This window comes from Macrotis lagotis, chromosome 1 (genome assembly GCF_037893015.1).
Source record: "Macrotis lagotis isolate mMagLag1 chromosome 1, bilby.v1.9.chrom.fasta, whole genome shotgun sequence".
Lineage (NCBI taxonomy): Eukaryota > Metazoa > Chordata > Mammalia > Peramelemorphia > Peramelidae > Macrotis > Macrotis lagotis.
In genome coordinates, this window is record NC_133658.1 from 145,063,167 (window position 1) to 145,084,335 (window position 21,169).

Here is a 21,169-nt window from a genome sequence, read left to right on the forward strand (position 1 = left end):
AGGGTGGATTTTTCAAGTAAAATTGCAGTTGGATATACCTTTTTTCCATCCCATACAACTACCTTTGAAAATTCTGAAATCCCTTTCAGTCCTTCTTTTCATTGACTGCTGAATGTAATCATTATTTTGTAGTCTTTGTGCATATAAGAGTTTTTTTTTAATTTTACTTTAGTACTTACTATAGTGCTACCTTGAATCTGTGATTGTTATTGATTTCCTTTTGGTGATCTGAAGGTGTTTATCTCCAATATACTGTTCTCTTGCATCTTTTTAATCCTTCAAATTCAGGGTTTATCAATTAGCTTTTGAATCATATTTCTACATCATTGCTTCGATTTAATTCATAGATAATAGTACTAAAGGTTGTTATGTTGATAGTTACACATGTATAACCTATATTAGATTGCTTTTTGTCAAAGGGAAGGGGAGGGGAGGGGAGGGAGAAAAATGAAACTAAAAACCTTGCAAAAACTGATTGCTGAAAACTATCTTTGCATGTAGTTGGAAAAATAAATAAATAAAATTTAAAAAAAGAATGTTATGTTGAAACTATATTTGTTCTGTCCAGAAATACAATTGACCATGCAGTATGTTTGTCCTAGGAGATAGGAATTTCTAGTATAGGTTTCATGTAGTGACATTCTGTACTTTATCCTGAGGATAACCTAACACTTTACTAATCTCATGAAATTGTTAAAGAACATGAATGTACTTAATGCAAATCTGTCATAAGAGCAGCAGTAAGTCTTTTTATATTTAATTTCCTTTCTGATAAACTTTTTTTTGTTTTTGCAAGGCAATGGGGTTAAGTGACTTGCCCAAGGTCACACAGCTAGGTAATTATTAAGTGTCTGAGGTCAGATTTGAATTTGAGTCCTCTTGACTCCAGGACTGGTACTCTATCCAATGCACCACCTAGCCGCCCCTCTGATAAACTTTGGAAAGATCATTTCAGTGAACTAAAAATTTTGGTTAGTTCTTTTTTTAAAATGAAGTGATTTTTCCAAGGTGCTGGATTTTACTTTTTAAATTTTTTTATTTCCTTCATAGATCTTAGAAAAAATGAAAAGAAGTTAAACCATCATCAGCGAATTGGGCTGAGGTAAGACATCTTATTTGTTGACACTTGAGATTTGAAGACTAATTCTAAAAACTGCTCTTTGAGACTTCAGTAAAATCTCTTCAGAGTTAATAGAACTCAATAATTTCTCATTGCAGAAATGCCCAGTACTGTTGTTATGTCCTGTTAGATACATTTCAATATTTTTAAAGATTTAGCTACATATAGAAATGGATACAGACATATTTACATTCTTCAAAAGACTCACATTTAACTAGTGTAAATACTCCTTCTGCTATACAAATTGTCACCTCTTCATGTTTTTTGATGCTGAATTTCCCCAAATTTAGAGTGCTCCTAGGGTGACAGTCTCTTTTTTCACATTAACATTTGAAGCCTTTCCAATTTGGCAGAATCCTGCCAAAGCTTACAGTCTGGGGGTAAGCTTCAGGAACCCACAAATACTTCCTTGAGTCAGTAGAGAAAGACTTTATTGTAGGATATTTATAAGATAGTATGTTTGTGTGTGTGTGTGTGTGTGTGTGTGTGTGTACACACACACACACACATATATATATATATATATATGTATATGTATATATATATTCTTTCAAATATGTATTACTTTGGTTCTTATATGTTATTCTTTAATAGGTGCTACCAAACTGAAAGGACATTCATTTTTAGTCTCACTGATAAAAATAATTCTCTGAGAACCAGCCTGAGTTTAGAGAGGCTTATCATTAAACTGATTACATACTGATGACTTATTCAACTACAGTAATTCTGGGTAATTCTGTGGTTGGGTGGCAAAGCATGAATATGAAAAGTTTAGGGAAGGAAATTATAATTAAATATTAAGTGTTGAATGAACATTGGAAGCTCACATTTATACATTTCAAAGAACACTTTTTTTTTTTAGGGTTTTTGCAAGGCAAATGGGGTTAAGTGGCTTGCCCAAGGCCACACAGCTAGGTAATTATCAAGTGTCTGAGACTGGATTTGAACCCAGGTACTCCTGACTTCAGGGCCGGTGGTTTATCCACTGCACCACCTAGCCACCCCAGAACACTTTTTTTAAAAACAGTCTTAGGAGATGCATAATGCAAATTGCATCATCTCCAGTGGCTTTGCAAGGTTAGAGACCTTTTCTAATCACATGGCTAGTGTGTAGAAGATCCAGGACTCTGTCCTCGGATCCAAGTTCAGTGCTTTTTCCATCACTGTCTTGGAAGGTTACCAATAATTTCTTTTCTCCTAAGTCCAGAAACCTTATCTCAGTTCTTGTCCTTCTTGATCTTTCTATATCTTTTGAGATTTCACCACCCTGTTCCCTTGGATGTTTTTTCCTCATTTGGCTTCTTTGATAATACTATCTTAGAATTTTTTTCCCTAACAAATGACCAGTCAGTTACCAAGATGCTCCAAGTCTACCTCTGTAACATCCATTGTATTTGTGTTCTACCTATCACTCAGAGCCACCACCTTGATTCAGAATATCATCCATCACCTGTCATCTGCACTATTTTGATCACCTTTTAATTGAATTCTGCTTCCAGGATCTCTTTGCTTTACTCTGACCTCTATACATTTGCCAGATAATATTCTGAAGACTCAGTTCTTTAGGGTAAAATATAAACTTCTTAGCCTGACTATAAGACTATCTCACAGTCTGGTGTCAGCCTGCCTTTATTCCATATTATTATCCACATATTTCACTCAGATCTGACTACAGTCTTTGAACCATTAACTGGACAGTAACATCTCTTGCCTCCATACATTTACTCAAGCAATCCTCTTTCCCACAATACATCAACTCAGTTTTTTAATCCCTATTTTCCCTTCAAGTTTTGTCTCAGGTGTTTGCTCTGTGTTCTGTTTCTCCTTAGTGCCTTAACTTATTTGTGTTTACAAGCAAGGCAGAGATTGTTTTATTTTTATGTGATTTGAATTAAATTTCCACTATAGGACAAGAAGACTGATATAGTGGAAGGGGAACTGGTTTTTGAGTAAGGAGACCTTGATTTGAGTCTGGACTCTGACAAAATTATGTGATCCTGGTTAGGTCATTTTGCCTTAATTTCTTCATATATAAAACAGGAGATTTTTATACTACCTACTTCACGAGATTGTTGTAAAGAAAGCAAAAACTTAAATCACTATAAATATTAACAGTTCTTATCATCAGCATTAATGACTATTTTTCTTGGTTCTGTATGCTTTTAAAAAGGCTTAAATTAATTTTATGTTTATTCTCTGTATAAAAAGTGGGAACTTTTTATAAAGTGATATCAGCCTTTCAAAATTTCCTTCATGGAATAGGGATACTTTGTACTGTAAAGTAATCTTTATAGAAAACTTGATTTAAGAATATTCTGTCATAGGGGAAGCTAGGTGGGGCAGTGGTTAGAGCATCAACTCAGAAGTCAGGAGGACCTGAGTTTGAATTTGGCCTCAGACACTGCTTACTTAGCTGTATGACCCTGGGAAAGTCACTTAACCCCATTGCCTTGCAAAAAACAAAAAAAAGGATATTCTATCATTCCTTTATCGGAACACATCTATAATTTAGATAGATGTGCTATCTTTTCCTAGGTTTACTTGCAGAAAGAAAAATGTGTTATTATTACTTTCCAAGCTTTTATCCAATAATCTGAATTATTCTAAGGAAGCTAATTATCCTGAGGGAGCATATTAATTAATTGGTGTCTTTTTTAAGCCAATCCACATAACAAACATGAGATACTGGGGAAAATGTTCACAGATTAGGAAAATAGAAGCTGTAACGCCCTGAATTACCAGCAGAGTATGGATTTAATTTGTAAACTGACTCACTTACTTGAATTCATTCATTTCTCTCTTTCTTAGAAAATGTGAGTCAGAATATAATAGTTACTTATCATTAAGTATAGATAAAATTTTCCGAATTGTTATAGCACTTTTCTTCATCTTTAGGAATTAAGGTTAAGATACAAGTTGCCATTGCTTAACTAGTTCATAGTAAAGCTTAATTTTTATGAAAGATTTGGTTTCTGAAAAAGAATCGTGTTTAATTTTAAGGACAATTAAAACTCATTGTTTTTAATTTTTTTTTTTTTTGTTAGATACTTTGAAGACTTTGAGAAGAGAATTCCCAGGGAAGAGATGCTCCAAATGCAAGTAAGAGATTCCTTTATCATATTCTGGTGATGTGAGGGAAAAGTGACTAAAGTTAAAACAAGTATTTTTAGGGTTTTAATTTGCCTCCCCCCCTTCTTTCCTAGGATATTGTATTGAATGAAATTAAGAAAGTTGATCCAAAATATATTGCCACAGTGTGTGGAAGTTTCCGACGAGGTGAGTGATTCACAGTTCTGTAATGTCATATAATGATAATTGAATTGCCCTGTCAGGATTAAGATTGTAAAGCTAACGAAGTCATTAAAACTCAGTAGTATTGTCTTGAAAAATGTGTAGTTGAGAAAATGATTAGAATTGGTTAGATTCAAGAACAGTTAACTTGTTTTTGTTGTAGGATGATAATATAATAGCTTTCACAGAATCTATGAAAATAATCTTAGAAAATTGTCCTGATCATATTCACCCTAAGAAGTAGGAGTTAGGTAGTCAGAAATACTACTGACAATTGCATTAACAATATAGTATAGGAGAAACCAGAGTTATACTATCACTTGCTTTTCTTAGAGTTAAAACTTAGAAGCAACAACTGCAAAAAGGGGCTAGAAATAGGAAAAGGAAATCATTTTCATTATTCCCAGGGGCTGCAACTGGGAAGGAATGTTGGAGAATACACCAAGAGTGTTACTCTTTCTAGTTAGACATCCTCCCTGGAACATAAGGTCAGGTGCCCATTTAACAGAATTATTTGCTTACCTTTAGTTAAGAAAGAATTCTGTCTTCATTCTCTTTTATCCCTGTAGTTAGTTGTACACTTAACATAAAATAACTACAGTAAGAAACCATTAACCAGAATCCTTAGTGGTTTTAAATTTGGTGGGCATTGAGGGAATTCGTATTTTGTGGAGAATGGACAAATGGTAGGAAAACAAACTGATAGGATGAAAGGTCATTACTTTCCAAGCTTTTATCCAATAATCTGAAATATCCTAAAGAATCATCTAGGTTTAGTCCTAGAGTCAGTACTTTTCAATGTAATATCTTCCTAGTTTTCAGTACTGGACAAAGATCATTCATTGATGTTTAGGAGGAAGATTCTCAGTCACCAAAAAAATTTATATTAACAGTGGTGTACTTCCCAGAACAGGAAAGTGTACCAATATATTTGAAAATTATCCAACCATAAAGTTTGAACAAGGGTTTTTGATGAATATTAATTTATCTAAAATATATGACTATTCCAGTTAATGAAGAGTTTATATTTTGAAACAAACTACAGGTGCATTTTCTAATATATTGAAATTAAAGTTATTTGTATAAAATAATACTAGTGACAGTTTTTATCCCAGATTCTGATAACAGCATCAGTATTTACTTGATTAGACAGTAAAGATACTCTGAATATGAAGAACAGTGAAATAGAAAGTTAAGCAAAAAAGTAAGATCTTCCTATGTCATCAATCAGATTCCATGTCTACCTGTTTTCATAATTTTACATTAAGAATTTAATTTATTGGTATTTATTTTCACAGGTGCAGAGTCAAGTGGAGATATGGATATTCTCCTCACCCATCCTAGTTTCACTTCTGAGTCAGCTAAACAGGTATCTGAGTTCATTAATTAAATTTAGTCAGTTTTTCATAACAGCACTTATTTGTTTTTGTTGGCATTTGAGTATTGTAGTGGATCTTACTCATGACAAGATTTTCATTTAGGAGAAGTGTTTTATGTTGAGTTCTGTGACAAGGAAACTAGTTATAAAAACTTTTATCCCAACAATTAAGTTGATATTAGTGAAAATGCAGATGATACAACATGGGGAAGGCATAACTAACACACTGGAATTATAGAATCTTGATAGCCTATAGAAATGGTCTGAATTGAAGGGAGAAGTTCTATATTTGAATTCAAGAAATAAATTTCATAAGATAGGGAAGACATTGTTAGATAGCATTTTAAAAAGACCTGGTGCTTTAGTGATCAGGGCATTGAGAATCTGAATCATGTGATTCTAGGGAAAATGCCATAAGAGATTTAAATATATTAAATTTGTTTTGGGAAATATGCACTTTAAATGTCACCTAGTTTATTAATGCGATTTATTCAAATAAAAATATTAATTGTGTATACTTCTTGGTTTGATTATTTTGATGAGCAACTGTCTTTTCTTCTATTTCATATACTTATTATCAGTCTTTACTGGAGAAAAAAGTACTTAGTGCAGAAAATAAGACTACCAGATGTTCTTTTATAGGTCCTCAGAAAAATAATTTTTAATTCCTCTTCATTAATTTCTTTCCTTTTGTTTGTTTCACTAATTTTGAATCTCTAGCCCAAGCTATTGCATCAAGTTGTAGAACAACTACAGAAAGTTCATTTCATCACAGATACTCTGTCAAAGGGGGACACAAAGTTTATGGTGAGATTTTGGATTTTTTTGATTAACATAATAGAAAAAATCTTGGAGATTTCTCAGTCATCTTCCCACTAACCAGTCTGATTGGTTGCAAATCTGTCTTCTCTGAAGTCTAGTATTATAATAAATGAAACTGATATTTATAACTCATTGTAGATAAATTTGTATAAAAATTTGCTTGAAATTTCTCACTTGTGGTAGATCTTTGCTGTTGAAGTAGATAATCAAGAAGAAACAGGTGGATGACTCAGTGGATAGAGCACAAGATCTGTTGTCAGAAAGACTATCTTTATGAGTTCAAACCTGGCTTCAGACCCTTACTAGCAGTATGACTGGCCAAATCACTCAACCTTCTTTGTCTTAGTTTCCTCATCTGTAAAATGAATTGCAGAAGGAAATAGAAAACCACTCTAGTATTTTTGCAAAGAAAACAAAGAATCAAACCATCTATAATGACTAAACAACAAGATAATTAAGAAAATTCTGCAGTGCTTCTTAATGTAAATGCTATTTTTAAAATTACTAAGATAATTTAGGTATAAAATTGTTACCATTAAAGTAAATTTGTTACTCAAATTTTCTGCAAAAGTGTTTCTCTCATTCTTCATTATAATGTGTGGAAGTGACCATAACTTATTGACAATTAGATTAGCAGATGCATAAGCCCTGGGAGATTCTGTGAAGCTGGAAAAGTTTTCAATATACTATACACCTAATAATAGATTGCATGTCTTGTGCTCCAGAATGAATCTAGTTAACTTCACATAGGGCTCATCCAAAGTTGACTGCAAAGTGATTAATTTTTTTGGCTGCAACTCTCAAAGTTCATCTACTAAATTATAGTGGATTAAACGTCTGTGTTGGCAGAAATACCTATTCTAGTGAAATTGTAGCATTCCCAAAATTCATCTTTATTTTGAAATTTCTGGCTGACTTCTTCTATCAAGGAGATTAGAATTAATCTGAAAAGTATACAGCATAATGGAGTGAAGGAGTAGGAGGAGTACAGGAAGATAAGATGTATGAGGAAAGAGGCAGGGAATTGCAAACAAGCCATGATTAGAAAAGGAAATGGAAGAATACTGTTACAGAAGTCTTATAATGAAATCAAGTGTAATCAGTCATCAAAATCCCTCAGTCTTCCTTGGGGCTTAGAGGATTAAGATGCAAGAAGTAAAAACTGCACATGGTTTAAAGATAGATTATCAAACAATACTTCATATATATCAACGGAAAGGCTTCTAAATAAATCTAGAAAATCCTTTCCTTTTTTGACTTGTTAATGTGTGTAATCATTTCCTTCTAGACTCTGTTTGGAAGTGTAAAACCTCTGATCTAAATTCCATGTTATTGCATAGTTTAATTTGGCTAGTAACAAAAGTAACAACTTTGTCATGTGTCACACACACAACACACACACACACACACTCTATAAAAAACCTTTCAGGAATAATGAGTTAGCTTTACTATACAATTATTTAGCTATTCTACTTAAACTTTCAGTAACTGTACTCTGAATGGCATAACCACAGCCCAGCAAAACAGAAAATTATATCCAGGGCTGTAACTGTTGGCTGAATAATGATGATAATAATAGTACTTGTTAATAATTTATATATTGCCTCATTTTAGAGGTGTTTTAATATATTTTATCTCATTTGATTATACAGAATCTTGTTCCAGAAGGAAACAATTAATAGAAATGGAAAGTCCCTACTTTTAAACACAATAACTCAAGCCAGATTAGGAAATTGTAAGACTTTGTAATGATACACAGGATAGGAAGCACTAGAGTTTTTTTGTTTGTTTTTGTTTGGTTTTTTTTAGGTTTTTGCAAGGCAAATGGGGTTAAGTAGCTTGCCCAAGGCCACACAGCTAGGTAATTATTAAGTGTCTGAGGCTGGATTTGAATTCAGGTACTCCTGACTCCAGGGCTGGTTCTTTGTCCACTGCACCACCTAGCCACCCCGAAGTACTAGAGTTTTGCAAATAGTTATTAACTCTTTTATCCCTAAAATTCATAAGGACCCTAGTTTGATGCTGTTGTTTAGAAGACCAAAGCCAGGGTTTATCTGTAAGGATGAGGAAAACTTACCTTCAGTCTTCCAAGTAGGATTGAAATTGTTTTTGCTGAGGGAATCAGTATGTGTCCAAAGAGGGAAAGTGGCTGTACTGTTCAGGACAGTGGAAAAAGCAATAGACTTGGAAAGGGTATGTAGCCTATAATTCCTACCAACTGTCTGTGTCTTTCTGTCTATCTACCTACCCTACCCTTTCTATGCTCCAGTTTTCTCATCTATAAAATTAGGATCAGGGCTGCTAGGTGATACACAGTACATAGAACACTGGCCCTGGACTCAGGAGGACCCAAGTTCAAATTCAGCCTCAGATACTTAATAATTATCTAGCTGTGTGACCTTGGGCAAGTCACTTAACCCCATTGTCTTGCAAAAAAAATTTTGAATCCTATCTGCTCTGCCTGCAGTAGACAAAGTTATTGTAAGACTTAAATGAGATGATACCTGAAACCACTTCGAAAAAGTACAAAGTATACAGACTTTTTATGTATTATTTTCATTATAATATAGCAGTAAATCTCTAAATTGCCAACTCTAATGTGCTTTTCTCAGTTCTCACCTTGTTGCTCACCCCTTCCAGATACTTTTTCCTTCAGGTATTTGTGAGAATTTTTTTTTTTTTGATTCTCCTATCTATCTCTTTAGTCTCCTTTATAACTCTTTATCCATGTCATACCACTAATTGGGGGAGTCCCTCAAGGCTTTCTCATAGATCTTATTCTCTTTTCCCTTTATAGTATCTAATTTGGTGACATCATCACTTACCATGGACTCAATTATTTCTCTATAGATGATCCCTGTACCAGTTCGGCTTTGTTCTCTTTCCAAGAACTCCATTCAGCAAGTAAAACAGAGCCCGTGATCCTTTTTCCCTAATTCCTCTTCCCAAGTACTACCCTCCTCCCAGTAACCAAGACTCCTACCATCAACTTCTCAATTCTCACTTACTCCTTTATATTCAGTCTCTTGCCAAATCTTGTTATTTCTTTCTGTACAACATTTATATTTACTCTTTTTACCATTCAGTTAGCCACTACCTTAGTCATGCCCTCATCATCTCAGTCTGCACTGTTGCAGTTGATTTCTTTCTTTTTTTGGTTTTGATTTTTGTAAGACAATGGGGTTAAAGGGACTTGACCAAGGTCACACAGCTAGGTATTATTAAATGTCTGAGGCTGAATTTAAAATTAAGTCCTCCTGACTCCTGGCCTGGTGCTCTATCCACTTCACCACCTAGTTGCCCTCTGCAGTTGATTTCTAATTGATCTCTCCCCCTTCTAATGTATCCAGCAAAAATGATTTTCCTAAAGCATAGGTCTGCCTACGTGACTCCTCATTACTTCCAGAATTAAATAGAAAGCCCTTTATTTGACATATAAAGTTCTTAACAACTTGACTCCTTTCTCCTTTTCCAGTCTTCTTATTCTTTATTACCCCTCACATATTTTGTGATCCTTTTCCTCTGGGCTACTTACTCAGCACTCTTTGTACTAGCTTCTCCCCTCTTGTCTGGAATGATTATCCTCTTCCCTCTGCCTTTAGCTTCCTTGAAGATTTAGCTCAAATCCCACTCTCTTCAGGTGGCCTCTTCCAGTCTCCCTAGCTGCTGTTACTTTTCCCTCTGAGATCACTTACCTCCCATCCACTCTATAATTTTTATACACAGCTTGTCTCCTCCATTTGAAAGTGAGTTCCTTGAGGTCAGGAGTTGTTTTTGCCTTTCTTTGTGTCCTCATAGTTTATCATAATGTTTGGCACATTATAAGTGCTTAATCTGGGGATGAATTGTTAGGACAGAGGGAATCTTCTGAGTAAAACATTGAGGAATGGAAAATAAAAAGTGAGGGTGAATTAATAGTAGAATGGAAAGATGGTAAAACAGAAGAGATATTTGAGGGTCTCTCTAGGCTACTTAATTTTAAAGTAAATTCAAATTTTTAAAGATAGAATTAAACTGTCAGAGTCCTATTACAAAGATCTGTTCCCTGACCTCTTGATGTTATAATCTGTAGGCTAAGAATCATGAACACGTTTTCTGACACACTACAAGGAAGTAGTTTGACATTGTTCCTAAATGTTTATTAAGTTATGAGCATCTGTGCTTTGTTACTTATCCTCAGATCTGATGTAATTAAAAAAAAATTCCTGCAAGCTGCAATAATCCAGTTTTTAAAAAAGCTGGAAAGGGCTATTTCAAATCTTTTTTGTTTGTTTAATCAGAGTTTAGATAATTGAGCTGTTTATTCTATAATCATATCATTTAGAAGAAAAAAATGAGCTCTCTTCCTTTTAGATGCCTATTATTGATTATATAGGAATTAGTTAAACTGTAGTATTGAATGTGAGCTTGGCTTCAAATAATTTTTATAAAATAGTATAGTGAGAATTTCAAGGACAATAGAAGGTACCTAGAATCCCCTGAGAAAATGAAAGATTTCATTTCAAACACTCTACATGAGTCCATCCAATTGAAATGCCAAACAGCTAATCCATTCAATCCAGCAAGGAATTTACAATAATACACAGAAATTCTTTAACACTAGCTCTCTAGCAAAAATACAGGAAATCAAATTAGCCTTGAGGATAGGAGCAAAACCATTTAGCTAAAATCCTTTTACTAACTTGACAAACAGCAAGATCTTTGCCTCAGGAACAAAAACAACCATATCCGGGAGGTATTACCGTATGGTAATTCCAGATGAAAATAATTTCTGATCCAGTGGAAGATAGAAGTTGAGTTGAAACTTGTTGATGCCTCAGAAAGATGAGCTTCATATTGTGAAGCTAACCTAAAGTTTTTTTTCTTCTTTTTTTCTTTTGCAAGACAGTGGGGTTAAGTGGCTTACCCAAGGCCACACAGCTAGGTAATTAGTAAGTGTCTGAGGCCGGATTTGAACTCAGGAACTCCTGACTCCAGGGCTCGTGCTGTATTCATTGTGCCACCTAGCCACCCTGTAAAGTTTTCTTAATTCTCTAACCATGTCCCTTCTATATGGGAAAGTCCTAAGTATAGTCTTCCAAATGAAGAAAATCTAGTCTTTGGGAACTCTATTAAATTATAGCAGTTTAGACTAAATAGTACTCCTGGTTGAAGTTTTGAAGACTGGATGAATGAATGAAAAACCATTTATTATGCAGAAAGCATTGTGCTATAAGTGCCTGGCATTTAACTAAAAAGTAATGTCTTTCCTCTTGATATAAACTGTCTCCCTGCTTTCCTTTTGGGTGCCTTGCTGCTTCAGCTTAGCTGCCTTGCATTAAGTTTGGTGGGGTCAATTGGTCCTTTCTCTACAGGATTTTCTTCCTTAAATGTGATAGAAGCAGGACTGGTGGATAAAGGAGGACACTATTATCTTAAGGCTCTGGGGATCAGAGTCCTGGACTATTTCCTTCCAAGTATCACTGGAAGTAGCGGTTGATTTGATATTTCTGGTGGGATAACTTATGTGGTACAAGTTGACAAGTTGTGTTCCTCTTTTCTATAGGGTGCCTTGATGCTTCATATAAGTGATAAGTGAAAGAATTCAGTCCAAAATTGATGTGTGTCAAGTGCTTTTTAGATGCCTATTTCCTTGGCTTTATGAGAAAACATCATTTTAAGAGCTCCTACTTCGTATTTGGTGAAACTTTACCTTTTTTTTTTCTTAATTAATATGAAATTGTTAGAAAGTATAGGCCCTTAGACCTTTCTATTCAAATTTCTGGAAATGACAAAAAATTCATCTTATTGTATAAATTTGTTTGGTGACTAGAAAGGCATTGCAGGCTCATACATATAAAGTAATAAAATACAGTTTCTTTATCACCTCCTTTATCTACCAGTTCTGCTTCTATCACATTTAAGGAAGATTTAAATGTCTGTACTTTTTAAAATATGTGATTAAAAGTAAGCACTACATTTTTTAAATTATCTTTTCCATTTTTTGACATTTGTTTGCTTTTAGGGTGTTTGTCAGCTGTCCAGTGAAGAAGTTTCATATCCTTATAGAAGAATTGATATCAGGTACTGCTGACAATCTATCTCAAATCTACTGGAACAATTTTTCCTTTTTTGTTTCTCCTCTTTATCCAATTCTCTTCTAGTAAATAGGCAAACCCTGGACTTTATTTCTCTGTTCATAATATGCTTGTTTTTAGTACAATAACAGTTTTCAAAAAGACTTGCAGATGTTTAGCCTGAAAATGTAAGTAAAGAAGTCTGATTCTAAATTTTGACTCTGGTAATTTAACAAATATTTATTCTTTTCTATGCAGAGAAACTATACATCATGATGGGCAGTATTATACTTTTCTTAGCACCTATAAAGATCCACATCTGAAAATCAAATTTTGTGAAAGGGTACTCCAAGGACCAACAGGGAAACAGAGTACTGGGCTTTGAGTCAGTAAGGCTTGGACTTGAATCCTCTAACATTTAATAGTTGTATAAACAAGTGGCCTCATCTTCCTTATCTGTAAAATAGAGATAATACCTGTAGACCCATGTCTGATGGTGCAAAATATCCAGAGATGTTGCTATTTCAACTCTTCCTTTACCCTCAACACAACATTGCCTCCTAGCAGTGACTCTAGCTAGCCCCATTGTGGGTATATTTAAGTTCGGAAACTTTTCTTGACCAATTTCATTTCATGGTACTGTTTTCCTCAGGTTATCTGGCCACTTAGTGGCAGAGTATTTTGTGACCTCAATTATCAGAAGACTGAGTCAGAGCTCCATCTATCTTTGAACATTCCCTGTGTCATCATGAACATATTTTTTTCATCTCTAGAAACTTCCATTTCATCCTAACATGAGCATGACAGGAATGCCTGTCTATCCTACGTACCTACCTCAGAGGGCTGTTGAGGAGCATGTCACTATTACATAAACTACTACATAATATATTTAAAACACTACTACATATTTTAATTAATTCCAGTTTTTAAAGGTGTTTTTCTCCTTAGTGGTACTTTAAAAATCCTCATATATTACAATAGATAAGAAAAAATTTTGTCTGTTTTTTTCCATATTTTTAGATTGATTCCCAAGGACCAGTATTACTGTGGTGTTCTTTACTTCACTGGCAGTGATATTTTCAATAAGAATATGAGGGCCCATGCCCTGGAAAAGGGCTTCACAATCAATGAGTATACAATCCGGCCCTTGGGAGTCACTGGTGAGTATTGTTCTTTTGTTAGCAATGTTAAGTAGGAATTTTGAGGAAAGAAAGTCATGTACAGAGAAATTTTATTCTTAGTTTGAGCTGTTAGAAAACCTTCCAATAAATGATATGGTTAATTTTAGCAAGGCTCTATAACATTTATCTTTAGAGTCAGTAATCAGTATTCATTCCAGGAAACATTCCCATCCCTATTAAAAAGCATAATGACTGTTAAAGTAACTTTTTTTAATATTTTATTTTTTTTCTCCCAAATACATGTAAAAAACAATTTTTAACATACATTTTTTAAAATCTTGAGTTCCAAATTCTTTTTTATCTGCTCCCTGATATAATTAAGTATACAATTATTTAATACAATTAAGCAGTTTGATATAGATTATAATGTATAGTCTTGCAAAACATTTCCATATTGTGTTATAAAAGATATAGAATCCCCTTCCCTCCAGAAAAATAAAAAAAAAAGTAAAAATACTATGCTTTGATCTGCATTCAGACTCCATCGTTCTTTTCTCTTGATATGGATAACATTTTTTAAATCTTACAAATCTTTTGAAATTGTCTGGGATCATGTGTTGTTGAGAATAGCTAATAGTAATTCATTTACAATTCTTCATCAAACAATATTGCTGTTACTGTATATACTATTCTCCTGGTTCTGCTCACTTTACTCTTATCAATCAGTTCATCTAAGTCTTTCTAGGTTTTTCTGAAATCATCTTGGTCATTGATTATTTCTTACCACATAATAATATTCAATTACAATCATAAACTTGTTCAAGCTATTCCCCCAATTGATAGGCATTTCCTCTATTTCCAATTCTTTTCACTACAGAAAAAGCTGCTATAATTTTTTTTGTAAAAAATTGGTCCATTCCCCCTTTTTTGATCTCTTTGGGCTACAGAATCAATACTGGTATTGCTGATTCAATGGATATATACACAGTGTATTAGTGTCCCAGTTTCCCATTATTCCCTTCAAATTATTTCCATTTCCTTTTCTTTTATATTAACCAATCTGGTAAGTGTGTGTGTTGGTACTTCTGATCAATAATTATTTAGAATTTTTTTTATCACTTCAAAAAATATTTTTTATATCAAACTGCTTGTTCATATCTTTTGACAACTGGGGAATTACAGTATTATAAATATGACTCAGTTCTTTATATATTTGAGAAATTAGGTTTTTGTCAGACATTTGCCATAAAAATTCTTTCCCAGTTTTCTGCTTTCCTTCTAATTTTGCCTGCATTGGTTTTGTTTGTACAAAACCTTTTATGTTATAACCAAAATTATCCATTTTACATCCCATAATGCTCTCTGTCTTGTTTGGTCATAAATTCTTCCCTTTTCAAGATAACCTTTTTAACATTTGGAAGTTAACCACTTTTTTTCCCTATAAATTTAACAAGTATTTATTAAGAACCTAATCTGCAGGAGTGGCTAGGTGGTGAAGTGGCACCGGCCCTGGAGTCAGGAGTACCCGAGTTCAAATCCGGCCTCAGACACTTAATCATTACCTACTTGTGTGGCCTTAGGCAAGCCACTTAACCCCATTTGCCTTGCAAAAACCTAAAAAAAAAAAAACCAAAAAACCTCATCTTCAAGTACTGCAGATACAAAGTTATAGATACAAAAATGAAAATAGTCCTGTTTTTCAGCTGTCCAAGAGCCTATATTCTGATAGGATATTTGACATAGACACAGATAAATAAATACAAGGAAATCTGAAGAGAGAAAAAGCACTTAGAACTAGGAAATCAGGAAAGCTTTACTGTAGGAAACTGCACTTGAGCTGAAATCTTAGAAACCTGGAATTCTCAGATTGATTGTGAAGAGAGTGCATTCCAAGAAAAGGAGTCAACCTTGTACAAAGACACAGAGGCAGGAGAGAAATGCTGAATTTGGAGAACAAATAGATCAGTGTAATTTGAACATAGTGTGTGTGTGAAAAGCTATACTGTGAAATAAGACTGAAACTTGAGGCTAGAGCTATATTGTGAAGGACTTTAAAAGTCTGGTGGTAAATATGAAGCCACTGAAGATTGAGTCAGGGAGTGACACATCAGAGCTGTGCCTAGAGAATTTGGCAGCTATGTATAGGATGGCCTAAGATGAGGGAGGAACTCACCTAGATAGTTGCTAAGTAAGAGAAGATAAGGGAACAGAGGAGAGAGATCAATCATGTGTCAGGTATTTTTGAGAAGTGAGGCTTTTATTAGAGACCATATAAAAATTCTTTTCCAGTTTTCTGCTTTCTTTTTAATCTTGGCTGCATTGGTTTTGTTTGTACAAAACCTTCTTAATTTAATATAATCAAAATTAGTGTATACATATACAAAGAATGGATCAATTTCCACTCAAGTAGCTTACATTCTAACATGTTATAAAGGCAGACTTAATACTTGGTAACTGATTGGATGTAGGGATGAATGAAACATAGCAATTAAACTAGAAATCTCAACTCTAGAAATCTTTTTCTCCATTTTACAGGAGTTGCTGGAGAACCTCTTCCAGTGGACAGTGAGAAAGATATCTTTGACTATATCCAGTGGAAATACCGAGAACCCAAGGATAGAAGCGAGTAATGTCTTTGTCAATGCCAAGAACCACCATGCAGTAATCTTTATTTCTTGAACTTTTACTGTGTAAGGGTCCTTTATTGTTTGTAGATAATAGCTTTTCACTCTTTAGCCTTGTAATCATTAAAATATCCAGCATAATCAAGTGGTATTATTTTATTGGCAAATAGATCAATTTAAATACACATTATTTTATTCATGTTTATTCTTTATGAAGGGCTTAAGATAAATGCCATGGAGAGAAGGAAAACTGGTTGATCTCTGCTAAGAGATTTTTGCCATACTTAAGAATTTCTCAATACTGTTTCCTAGACCCTAACTGTACTTCAGCCAGATACCTTGTATCTAGGTTTCAAGAGACAGTGACTTATTCTTCAAGAAATTAGAGGGTTTTTTAAGTCCATTTCATTCTTCCATTGATCTCATACATTAGTCATAATTAATATTTGTAATTTAAACAGCTGCAATTTCTCTTGAAAAGAAACTAATACCAGTAAATTGTTTTCTGTGTCAAATTAGTTCATCTTTCTATGTTTGAAACTACTAAATTATTTCCTCTTCATTTTTTCTTGATACTATCATTCAAGTGTTAGGGATAAAGATCATAAGAATAAAGACCAGGTTTTTCAAAGTGAAATGTGTATTTTTAGTTCTAGAATTTCTTGGGAGTTATAATTCCTTAACACATAAAAACAAGTCATGTGCTTAATAAAACTTTTTTCTAATACCATATTTAATTTAAATGATCATATCATTTCATGCATGAAATGATATGGCATTTGTGCCTGAGTAGATGAGAAATCAGTATCAAAACAGCAGCTGTTTGGTTTATCAATATTTGCAGGGATTATTTTCACATTAAGTCTGCAGGAATTAATTTACAATTGCCATCAGACTCCTTCACCTTTCTTCTGTATCTGTCAAGAAACCACTTAATGATTTGTAATTGAGTCACCAGGTTAAAACTACATTTTTTTGTTTTCAGGGACCTCAGTTTTCATGTACATTGAAGAACACAAAGAACCAGCTCCTTTTCCACCATGGTTTACAGTGGTAGTTCAAAGTATCAGACAGTTAGTCTAGCTTTAACTTATTTCAATTATTTCATGATGCTATTACAAGAAATGTCTGTATTAAAGACTTTAAGAATTGGTTTGAGTTTTGTGTTTCCACAAGATTCTGAAGTATTTTGGAGACTAGATTTTTTGGCAAATTCTTAAACGTGAATGTTTTCGAGGCCCACTAGTTTGACTTCGGCAAAACAGTCCAGGACCACAGTCACAACGCTGGAAAATTTCTGGAGCTTGAGTACCATCTTTATGGCCACGTCTAGAACAAACCTGCCCCTCTAGGAGGACTGGCTTACAAATTTTTGACCAAAAATGACGAGCACAGCAAAGTCCAGGATTGCAGTCAAAAGTTCTTAGACAACTTTCACCTTCTTGCCCTGTAGAAAAATCAAGAAAGGCTTTTAGTATAATATATTTGTATCAGTAGATGATTGTTATTGTTGTTTAGTCGTGTTCTATTTGTGATACTATTTAAAGTTTTCTTGGCAAAAATGGGGAAATTGAAGCAAACAGACTTGCCCAGGGCCAAATAGCTAATAAGTATCTGAGACTAGATTTTGAACTCAGGTCTTTCTGACTAGACTGCTATACACTGTGTCACTTAATTACCAAGAAATTAATAATATCAATTTTATTATATTTTTATTTTATTAAACATTTCCCAATTACATTTTAATCTGATTACCCTTGGGAGTTTTGCAGGACACACTTACATGCACAAACACACGTGTGGGTGAGCTGGTAAGGTCCTTTCCAACTCTTAAATTAATATGATACTTTGTTTCTGTGGGATTGGGGGATGGGCTTTAAATTGAAGCTAGAATTAAGTTTTCAATACCTAAAAATTGCCATGGAAGTAGCTTTAGTAATGTAGTTTTATATTTACCATTTTAGAGGAGGAGATCTTGCTGTCAGTTTTCTTACAATTCTATCTCAGAATTCTATGCACCAGTTCAGGAACTACTTGTATTTTAATAAATTAAATTGGAATGAAACATCTAGAAAAATTCACTTACTTTGGAAAGGTTTGTTTTTCTTAAAAAATCAAGGGAATAATCCTTTTACTAATGTAGCATAAAGATCAAAGGATATAAACTGTGGGGTTCTCTCATTAATGAATGTGATTAGTGTATATATATATATTCATGTTGTACTGCACTGATTTCTCCTTTTCTTATTTTCATGTTCCCTACCCCTTCAGCCCAAATTTGTGCTTTACCCATTATCTAGTTCTCATAAGGTTGAGCCTGCTGTTTTTCAAAGCAAGACTAAGAGAAGGCAGAAAAAAGTTTCTAGTAGAATTGTATTAAAGAAGCCAGGTTTTGTTTCATCTGGTACTTTAACCCTAGAAGCCTAGAGGAAAATACTGTGTTAATAGTGTTGCCCTTACCTTTACTTCCTTGAGATTTGTTAATATTGGGCTTTTTTTTGAGTTTGCTTTCTTGAATTGGATGCTGAGCTGTCACTTTAGAATCCAAGCCTTCTTGATCATCATTTCTCTCCAGGATTGGGATTGTCTCTTCAGTGAGTGTACAGACATCTGAGAGACAGTCATTCAAGGCTAGCGTTACTACATTTTGGGTGCAAGTACACAGCACATCATCATAATATACTTTGACAGCACCTATATTTTCTATTTCCATTTTTTAAAATGCTTTTTGCATGTTTCAGGACTTAAAAGAACCATGATTTCATCATTGTTAGTACTCCTTCCAGTGATGCAGAACATAACCAGTTAGTATTGAACCGCTTTGGTTAAAAAAAATTGATTAGTGATTATATTACTTAGGATGGAATATGATTGAAAATAGGGCCTATTTGTTTTTACCTTTGTTTCCCCAGTATGTGATAGGTAATTAAATAAACACCTATTCAATTCATACACATCAGTCTATCTAGTTCATGCCTTTTGGTACAGGATCTGCTTATGGTCCATTGGCATAACTGCAAGAATCCATAGATCACTTCTATACCAAAATGAAGCCTAGATGATGACTTTAGTGGAAGATTTTTTACATGTCTCTCAGAAAATTAAAATCAGTCTTGTTATTAAGAGGGAAAAATGAAATATGTGTCATGGGGAAAGGAATAATAGAAATACAGTATTCAATTTTGGAACACTTTTTAAAACTAAGAATAACTCATTCAGAAATGTTTAAGGAAGTAAAAGTGAAAACTAAGAAATTTTAGAGGAGCCCTTGAAATGTTCACACACACACACACACACACACACACACACGGTATGCAATGTCTTTTAAGGACAATATACAATTTAATGCACTGCCTCTGCTTGGGTTCATAACAGTTTACCATTGACGCAGAGAGTTCCTGGGCAACACATGCCATTACGTTGGCATCGCCTCCGTAACCCCCGGCACACTGCACAGAATGGCTTTTCATTTTTGGTTTTGAGGCAGAATTTTTTGGCACCACAGTTCTTGTCATTCAAGCATTGTGAAGAACCCTATGGAGTAAAAATACTTCCATCAAATACAAAGTACAGAGCAAGAAAACCCATCATACTATTATTATAGATAATTGGTAAACAAAATATATAATTAAAAAATAAAACTTAGTATTGCAAATATTTCAAAGGACTTAGAGCAAAAGAGACTTTAGAGATTATCTAATCCAACTTCATTTTACAAATGAGGGAATTGAGACTTTGAGAAGTGAAGCCAGGATAATAGTTGAATGCCTTCATTTTAAAAATTCACTCCAACAAGCATATATTAAGCAATACTACATGCCAACTTCATTCCAGGTCCACATTTGGTTTCTTAAAATCATCATATTTCTTGCCATTAGTGTTAATCTTTACTTATAACATTCATGGAATTGCTATATTTGCTCTTTGTGAACCTTTCTGAAAATTTAGTGCTTTAATTTTGTGGTAGCACCTCCACATATGTCAAAAGACACCAAGGAACAAAATGAATTTATGTTCTTTATCCTTAAAAATAGCATTATCAAGCACCCCATATTCAGTTACTTTCCAAGAGCCTTAATATACATTAGGTATGTATTACTGGGATGAATCTCAGCAACTCATTGTTCAGTGGCATAGATTATTATCTTTGCTTTACACATGGGAAAAAGACTCAAGTTTCAATGTGTATATATAACCAACAAATTGATGCCCCTCTTCCTATTGCCTAAGCCAAAGCCCCCTCCCTTCCGGATAAGAAACTTTTAACTGAATTTTCATGATTTAATTTATAAAACCTGGAACTTCTCTAGTGAGACTGACACAGCATACCTAACTATAAGCATTTATCTCCAGCAGAAATTTTACCTTTTGAGGGTCTTGTACTTCAGCAGAACTCTTGATGATGTTAGAATCCAAAACCAGGGCTCCCAGGGGAGAGCACAAATAACTTAGTCCTAGCAAGAAAACTACCACCATTCTTCAGGTATCCAGATCCCAGTGTTGGCTATTCTTAGGAGTTTTGTTCACAGATTTCACTCACTACCTGCCTCCTTAGGCACTTTTGCTCCTCGTAATCTAGTAACTAGCTTTGCCGAGACATAAAAATCTAAAGTCTTGCAAAGCTTCTTCAATAAAGACAATGTCAAGGCTAAATAATGTGTGAGAAATGTGATGAATGAAACCTGACCAGTAGACTCCTTCCTGTAGTATTTATAGTCAGATGTGCCCATTTCTCTCATCCTCCCCCCCCCCAACAT

The 21,169-nt window shown here is 34.1% G+C and overlaps 2 protein-coding genes across 3 annotated transcripts in view; one reads left to right on the plus strand and one right to left on the minus strand.

Moving 5' to 3' along the window:
- Window positions 1-17,565, plus strand: part of POLB (DNA polymerase beta) — a 34,061-nt gene extending 16,496 nt beyond the window's left edge. Inside the window, exons 7-15 of one of the 2 annotated variants that reach the window (XR_012473246.1) lie at window positions 1,051-1,102; window positions 4,165-4,219; window positions 4,324-4,396; window positions 5,710-5,780; window positions 6,510-6,596; window positions 12,616-12,674; window positions 13,688-13,827; window positions 16,324-16,478; window positions 17,398-17,565. Coding sequence is in view for 1 of the 2 variants with exons in the window: in XM_074209029.1 (XP_074065130.1) it covers window positions 1,051-1,102; window positions 4,165-4,219; window positions 4,324-4,396; window positions 5,710-5,780; window positions 6,510-6,596; window positions 12,616-12,674; window positions 13,688-13,827; window positions 16,324-16,418 (632 nt within the window). In the remaining variant the exon portion in view is untranslated. Of the gene's footprint in view, window positions 1-1,050; window positions 1,103-4,164; window positions 4,220-4,323; window positions 4,397-5,709; window positions 5,781-6,509; window positions 6,597-12,615; window positions 12,675-13,687; window positions 13,828-16,323; window positions 16,558-17,397 lie in introns of those variants that run through there. The other variant, XM_074209029.1, reaches the window with a different exon arrangement.
- A 43-nt stretch (window positions 17,566-17,608) lies between these two features.
- On the minus strand, window positions 17,609-20,942 carry DKK4 (dickkopf WNT signaling pathway inhibitor 4). The gene is made up of 4 exons (XM_074209030.1): window positions 20,778-20,942; window positions 19,793-19,946; window positions 18,873-19,022; window positions 17,609-17,859 (listed from the first exon to the last, which is right to left on the minus strand). Exons 1-4 carry the CDS (start codon window positions 20,886-20,888, stop codon window positions 17,609-17,611), a joined length of 666 nt encoding a protein of 221 aa, XP_074065131.1. The 5' UTR covers window positions 20,889-20,942.
- Window positions 20,943-21,169: the final 227 nt, after the last annotated feature.

Coding starts and splice junctions, on each gene's coding strand:
- DKK4 (XM_074209030.1), bottom strand. CDS start 20,888: ATGGTGGTAGTTTTCTTGCTAGGACTAAGTTATTTGTGCTCTCCCCTG. Junction 19,947..20,777: donor AAGTACAAGACCCTCAAAAG/GTAAAATTTCTG, acceptor TTTACTCCATAG/GGTTCTTCACAATGCTTGAA. Junction 19,023..19,792: donor AGGAACTCTCTGCGTCAATG/GTAAACTGTTAT, acceptor ACTGTCTCTCAG/ATGTCTGTACACTCACTGAA.